The sequence below is a fragment of the Littorina saxatilis genome, linkage group LG14 (genome assembly GCF_037325665.1).
Source record: "Littorina saxatilis isolate snail1 linkage group LG14, US_GU_Lsax_2.0, whole genome shotgun sequence".
In the NCBI taxonomy this organism is placed as follows: domain Eukaryota; kingdom Metazoa; phylum Mollusca; class Gastropoda; order Littorinimorpha; family Littorinidae; genus Littorina; species Littorina saxatilis.
In genome coordinates this window covers 11756787-11764286 of record NC_090258.1, presented here as the reverse complement: position 1 = coordinate 11764286, position 7500 = coordinate 11756787, and the positions used below count along the sequence as shown (strand labels likewise).

The 7500-nt window shown below is 37.7% G+C and overlaps 2 protein-coding genes across 2 annotated transcripts in view; one reads left to right on the top strand and one right to left on the bottom strand.

Annotated features, from left to right (window-relative positions):
* Nucleotides 1–7500, top strand: part of LOC138947123 (zinc finger protein GLI2-like) — a gene marked incomplete at its 5' end in the record, with an annotated part of 217820 nt that overhangs the window by 66305 nt on the left and 144015 nt on the right.
* LOC138947105 (guanine nucleotide-binding protein G(s) subunit alpha-like) overlaps nucleotides 1–7500 on the bottom strand; it is a 40403-nt gene that overhangs the window by 13991 nt on the left and 18912 nt on the right. Inside the window, exons 4-6 of the mRNA XM_070318555.1 lie at nucleotides 6549–6603; nucleotides 5151–5264; nucleotides 1851–1948 (exon numbers count right to left, since the gene is read on the bottom strand). Coding sequence (XP_070174656.1) covers nucleotides 1851–1948; nucleotides 5151–5264; nucleotides 6549–6603 — 267 coding nt within the window. The remainder of the gene's footprint in view (nucleotides 1–1850; nucleotides 1949–5150; nucleotides 5265–6548; nucleotides 6604–7500) is intronic.

The following is a 7500-nucleotide window of genomic DNA, read 5'->3' as shown; positions in this document are numbered from 1 at the left end:
ACAAGAGTTTAAAAGACGTTTACAAGATTGTTTTTGTCAAGAATGGTTCTCCTTTTTAGAATGCAGTGAACGTTTTGACATTTATAATTGTTACAAAACATGCTTGGAAAAAGAGAAATACATTGAATTAATCGAAGATATTAAGTACAGAGTTGCTCTTACTCGTTTCCGCGCAGGAGTATCCGAAATCAACGCTCACAAGTTTCGGTACGCACCAAACCAAACGACAAGAAACTGTCCTCTCTGTACAGCTGATAGAGAAGATGAACACCATGTTGTATTTTTATGTCCTTTTTATCAAGACCTTCGAGCAAAGTATTTGAAAATCTCGAACTCTAAGACGCTGCAACAACAACTTGTGTATTTCTGTGGCAATAATGAGGAAAATGTGATGAACAGCTTCAGCAGATTTGTGTTCTTCATGCTACAGAAGAGACGAACCCTTATAAATGAGGTTCAGTGATATGTCATCAGGGTTTTAATGTATTTGTTGAATTTTATGCGTGACTATAATTTATAACTGTGCAGATACTATTGCTGTTATTTTAACCACTATTGTAAGGGGCTGTGGCCTTAGACAATTAAAGATTTGTTCTTGTTCTTTGTTCTTGTTCTTGTTCCCTCCCTCTCTCTCTCTATCTCTCTCTCTTTCTTTCTCTCTCTTTCTCTCTCTCTCTTTCTCTCTCCCTCTCTATCTCTCTCTTTCTTTCTTTCTTTCTCTCTCTCTCTCTCTCTCTCTCTCTCCCTCCCTCTCTCTCCCTCTCTCTCTCTCTCTCTCTCTCTCTCTCTCTCTCTCTCTCTCTCTCTCTCTCTTTCTCTCTCTTTCTCTCTCCCTCCCTCTCTCTTGCTCTCTCTCTCCATTATCCTTTAAGCACTTAAAGTCATTAAAAAGTTTTAAAAAATGTGTTAAAAACCACTAAATGTCCGAGTAGTTTAACGGCTTTTGATTTACCACACTTAGTATTACGTCAAAGATATGCTGTGCATTGTATATTCTGAACATATTTTTGTTGTACTATTGCTACATGTTCGATTGCTACCAACTTGTATTTATAATTACCTGCATAGTATGCATTTGATTTTATGAATAACCACATTTGTATGCTCTTCATGCCTCATCTTCATCATCATCATCATCATCATCATCATCGTCATCATCATCATCATCGTCATCTTTATTATCACGTGCTGAAGTTTTCCGACCTCCTTTTGTTGGTTAACTTATTAACTTTTTAATTTTTAATTTTTTAATTATATAATTGTGTGTCTATGCGTCCCAAGGACAGATTGTAAGAAAAGGTGTAGCCTTAAATCTTAATCCTTGTTAAATAAAGTTCAATTCAATTCAATTCTCTCCACACTCACTCACTCACTCGATCGCTTACTCAATCACATACTCCCTTACTCACTCACTCACTCACTCACTCACTCACTCACTCACTCACTCACTCACTCACTCACTCACTCACTCACTCACTCAATAACTCAATAACTCATTCACTCCCTAACTAACTCACTAACTCAATCAATCAACAACTAACTCACTCAATCAATAACTCACTCACTCACTCAATCAATAACTCACTCAATCAATAACTCACTCACTCAATCAATAACTCACTCAATCAATAACTCACTCACTCAATCAATAACTCACTCACTCAATAACTCACTCAATAACTCAATCAATCAACAACTAACTCACTCAATCAATAACTCACTCCCGTCGCGATATAACCTTGAACGGTTGAAAACGACGTTAAACACCAAATAAAGAAAGAATAACTCACTCAATAACTCACTCCATCAATAACTCACTCACTCACTCAATCAAACCATTCAGCACTTACTATTTAGCACTGTCGATAAGCTGGTACTCGTAAGATCTGTTGTGACACCTCCGAACCCCTTCGTCCGCCCATAATCTTTGCACGTGATTCCAGAACTCCTGAAACACAACCAAAAACAACAACTTAGTATACAGATATCATATAATAATATGATATATATATTATTTTTATAATGCATAACATAAATACATTATGAATATACATGTAACAAACAAAAGAACAACTTATTATGCAAATATCATATAATTATATGTTATGCATTATGTGTATAATGCATAAAATAAATGCATTATGAATATACATGTAAAAAACAAAACCACGTGAGCTAGACACAGCCAACTAGCGAGCACGAATCTGCGACCAAAAGGGATGATTTTCTTTTTGTGTGTCTTTTTTTTGTTTTTGTTTTTTTGTTTGTTTGTTATTTTAACATTTATATATATAACGTATTATCATTAGAAGGCGAAGGCTGGATGTAAAAAAGCACCTGTTTGCTTATGCCATTACCCTCGTTAATAAAGAATTTGTCTTGTCTTGTCTTGCCTCTCCCCAATCCCAAATATAACATGAACCTTTTGCACTTAACCCCAGCCACTCGGGGAGTGTGATATCAGTTGATATCCACCGCTTGTTATACACGGGTGTCCAAACACCGACCCGTTTATCTTGTGTCGTCTCGTGTCAAGATAACTTTGCCTTTTCGTGATATCACACAGTGACTAAAATATCAAAACGTTGACAAACTGAGAATAGAACCTCTTGAGTAATGCTATCGTTTCTACAAGAGGTTCGAACCAGAAGTGTAACTGTATAAACTGAGAACACTACCGCTTGACTTTTCTGCACTGAGAATAGGGCATGTCTAGGTACTCGAATACTCGAAAAGAATAATATAATACTTTCGAAGTTCGCTCGCGGACAGTGTGGAAATTCCACATTTTCTCAACCGCCAGTGTCTCTTCTTTCCTTTTGAGTGCACACAAGCTTTAGGCCTGCGCGTGAGAGTATCTTGTCAACGAAGAGTAATGAAACACCAACACTATCGAACCAGGTAACAGCAAGATAAAGCCATAATAAATGTTAGGATAACAAATTACAAAAGGTTAAAAAGAGATGCACAAAGATATTCTACAACAAATGCGGTATCAACTAAACTTGCCCAAAGCTCCCTTTCAACCTTGAGCAATTCGTTCCGCCACCTTTCTTTTATTCATTCATTCATTCATTTCATTTTCATAACTTTATTGTCCCATACCTGGGAAATTCGGGTCGCTTCCTTCTAGTGGAAAGCTAGCAGCAACAGAGTCGCGCTACCAAGGTGTGTGCGTGTTCAAGTGCTATCAGCCACCTGCATTTATGGCAAAATGACTGAGGTCTTTTAGATGCCACGGTGGTGACAAGGGGGTGGTACATGGATACCGACTCTGAGTCTGCACATTAGTTGACCCGTGTCTGTCCCGGCCCGGAATCGAACCTGTGACCATAGGATGACAAGTCCAGTGCTCTTCCAAGTGAGCTACCGGGGCCCCCTGTCCTTGTTACGTATTCCATCGTAACTTTGTAAAGACAGAGCACGTCGAACCGACAATCCTAGTAACGTTTACCATCAATCGTAAGATAAAAAAAATAATTAAAAAAAACAGAATTCATCCAGCGTTTGTCATCACTCCTCTCTCTGTAGTTATGTTCAACATAAATCTTACATCTTTTATCATTTTTTGGCTGAGATTAAGTGCAAAAAAATGTTTGTTTTGTTATTGTTGCTGTTGTTGATTTCCCTCATGGAAGAGGGATGATTGTAAAAAAAACAAAATTTAAAAAGCAGCTATTGCTTATATTATTACTCTCGTAAATTAAAACAATTCTTATCTTATCTTAAACATTCAACTGTTCTGCATTCATCACTCGTTATCCAGACATTTTAGGTACAAAATCCTCAGTATAGGGAAGATAGCACACTTGCTTTAATAACACGTGTGAAGGAAAGCATCAAACGGCACAGCATCCATTACGACATATTTGATGCACATCAACAGTATCTTTCATCAACAACACCTTTTTGTAAACAACGTATGAGGTGTAAACACGATATTGTTCAGCACACGCTGTTTTGGTACATGAGACTTTCTCCAATATAGCCAATTGGCCCTGACCTATCTATTTATTGATGTCGCGTTAATTCTAACTGTGGTCCAGTGTTATCATTAAGGAGCGAGCGATTAGAACATATCACGCCATTAAGTTGGTCCAAAACAGTCGTATCGGTCAGTCTGAACAGAAAATAGACATAACTCTAAAATGTCAACTCTTAACTTGTTATAGGACACACAAAAAATAAAGAAATATTGTATTGACCCTGTTTTTTTCCCCTTTACTGGTTGTAACGGATTATGAACATTCCACATCACGTGATTCAATTTAGTTTTAACCTTTCGCGACAATACAAGCAGTGATTCTAGGTAAGTTTCGATTGGCGTCACTAAAAAATTAAACGATTAAAAAATAAAAAAGATTCTACAACAATCTTATTTTCCTCTTGGTAATTAAGGTAAAAGTTTGTTTCTCTTTGAACGGGTGTCGGGTAAAGAGGACATACATCCATAACACATGTACCTGTAGTCCTGTCTAGCTCATATCTCGTCCTGCATATCAACAGACAATGCACACTATCGTAACAATCGCCTTACGCCACTGTGATAATAAACATCATGACATTCCCACCGTATTACAATCACTTCACTTCACTTCAAAATGCAACATCATGCGTGATCGACACTTGTTTCGACAACAGACTGTTATCAATACCAGTAAAGAATACTGCACTGTGCAATCGTTTTCGTGTACCTCTGTTGTAAAATAAAATTCTCTCATTTAAAAAGATACTCAAGTTGGCTTTAACAAGTTGTTAGAGTTGTTTATCGTAATTTATGCCATCCTTAAAAGACGTTATCGCTTGAATATCCTCTCTTATGAGAGGGTTTTTTAATCGTCTAAAATAAATGTTATCAGCAAAGAACAGGAACAAGAAGAATAACAAGGATGATGATGATGATGATGATGATGATGATGATGATGATGACGATGATGATGATGACAAACAAATAACGATAAACCAAGACACACGCGACAACAAAGAAAAAGACAAAGGACAAAATAACCACACAAGGTCGAAGCAAAGAGAACAAACACCAGTTAGAAGCGACATTTTGCGCCTCATATGTACAAATAAACGCACATAATACTAAACACTGATACATAACAAAATTAATGTTGATATAAAATATATATATATATACTTACTTCGGACGCTTCGAAGGTGGTGCCACCAGTTTGCGTGAGGATGTAGTCTCGGCTAGCCAGGTTCTCATCTTTTTCCAACGGCATTTGAAAGTGTTGCATAGCAACCATAATGGACTGAAAAGAGAATATACATGAATAAACCACAAGCCGGTTCAGAAAATGTCACGGATAACCCTGAAGTTTAGCAGCTCTTTAAAAACTAAACGTAAATAAATGGCCAAGTCTGATAAGCTAAATACCTCAGGCAGAAAATCAGACATTTACTCGAATGAAACCGGGTTCAAATTAAGTCACTGCCAACATAAGAGTTTAGCTTCTCTTCATAACTTGACTAAATATAAAGGGTCAAATCTAAACTTGTTTTTAACTCGAATCACTACCGTGAATTTGTGTCTTTTCTTCTGAAAAGCTCTCGCCCGGGAGTCTCAAAGGGCCGAAGACAAAAATGAAAAAAGGCGCAACATTTGTTTCTTGTTTGTTTGTTTGCTTGTTTGTGTGTTTGTTTGTTTGTTGGGTTGTTTGTTTCTTGGATTGTTTGTTTGTGTTTGATTGGATGCTCTGTTCATTGAGTAAACAAACGAACAAACAAACGAACAAAGAACAAACAAACAAAACAAAACGACCACCACCACCACCACCCCCACCACCACCATAAGTCGATTAAAATGTCAAGACAGAGTTGCACATTTGAAACAGCACCCATTCATGTATTATCATTATCTTTGTCTTCTTCATCTGCGTTAATGGGCAGGAGCTCTGGCGTTCAGTCGTGTTTTTGCACGTGTGGGTGTTCACGTGTTTGACCGAGTTTACTCACCATTGAGGCAGCCATACTCTGTTTTCGGAGGATGCATGCTGCGTATTTTCATGTTTCTATCAACCATCGAACTCTGACATGGATTACAGGATCTTTTCTGTGCGTACTTGGTCTTGTGCTTGCGTGTACCAATAAAAGGGGGAGGGAGGGGTGGTATGAGCCGGCGGATTCGGATTCGGAGGAATCGTCCAAGACGCCTTTCAGGGCCCTTCTCAACTGAACCGTCGTCGATGAGGCAAGGGTAAAGGTCGTGGTCGCAGTCGAAGGGTATGGTTAAAACTAAGGCACTAGCAGGTCTGCACATAAGTTGACCTGGGAGATCGCACAAATCTTGACGGCGCTAACCAAACAATCGCGGCCGGGGGTTCGAGCACTCAACCTTACATATGGAAGGCCGACGCCTCATCCACTTGGCTACTGCTCCCAATTATACCAATATTAAACACAAAACATTCACATCATCCGTAACACACACAAAAACAGAAAGAATTTTCTGATTTAATATTATTATCATTTGCAATTATGAAGTCAATAGTGATTTAATACATCGATCACTGAAAGCGTTAGTCAAATATACGTACCAGAATAGATTCTCTGATATTTTTGATGATGTCACCAATTTTTGCAATCCTTTCGCTGAAAATAAAACAAAATAAAGTTATATTATCTTGTAAAGTATAGTAGAAATACTCGTTCAGTCTAACGTTCAAAAACACCAACAACAAGAAAAGCACATTTCTTTTTAAATTCCTACACAAAAGTAAATTTGATCAAAACAGCATTAAGAATGCGGACGAATCTTACAACGCCAAATAAAGCGCATGTTATCACTCGTCAATACAGAATCAGTCAATGCACCTCAAAAGAAATATCTACTATAGTAGACGTGTCTTTAATACAAACGAAATCTTCTTCAATTCTTGAAATTCTTTGAAGAAAACTTCGTCATGGCACGCTCGTCTGATCCGCGTTTTAATGTCATTATATCTTTATTAAAAAAAAATCTCTACAATTGAACAATGTCTACAAAAGTACACGTGGTTTTAATACAAACAAAATCTTCTTAAATTCTTGAAATTTTCTGCAGCAAATTTCTTTATCGCAATTTCGTCTGATCCTTACTTGGGGGTGTCATAATGTCATTATGTCTTGAAGAACAAACAAAATATCTTTGTACTTAAAAAACACAGCACAAAAAAAAAATATTTTGCATGCACCTCCAAAGTGATATTTAGTTCAAAGGCAGGTGAGTAACGCACCCAGACACACACTCACACGCTTGATCGCACGCATACAAACACGCACGTATCCACGCACGCACGCACACTGCGAACATCAAAGTACAAAGCGAAAAGAAATGTTTACGTCAGCCTATTCCTCTGGCATTTGGCTGGCGTGTTCACAGAACAGTCTGACGGAATGAGTCATAAGATAATGGATATTCCATGTTGTTTGAAAACGTGTGACACCGAACTTTTTCCGATGTCGTCAAACACTGATGGGTTTTCCAAGAATCGATTTCCAGAAACGACA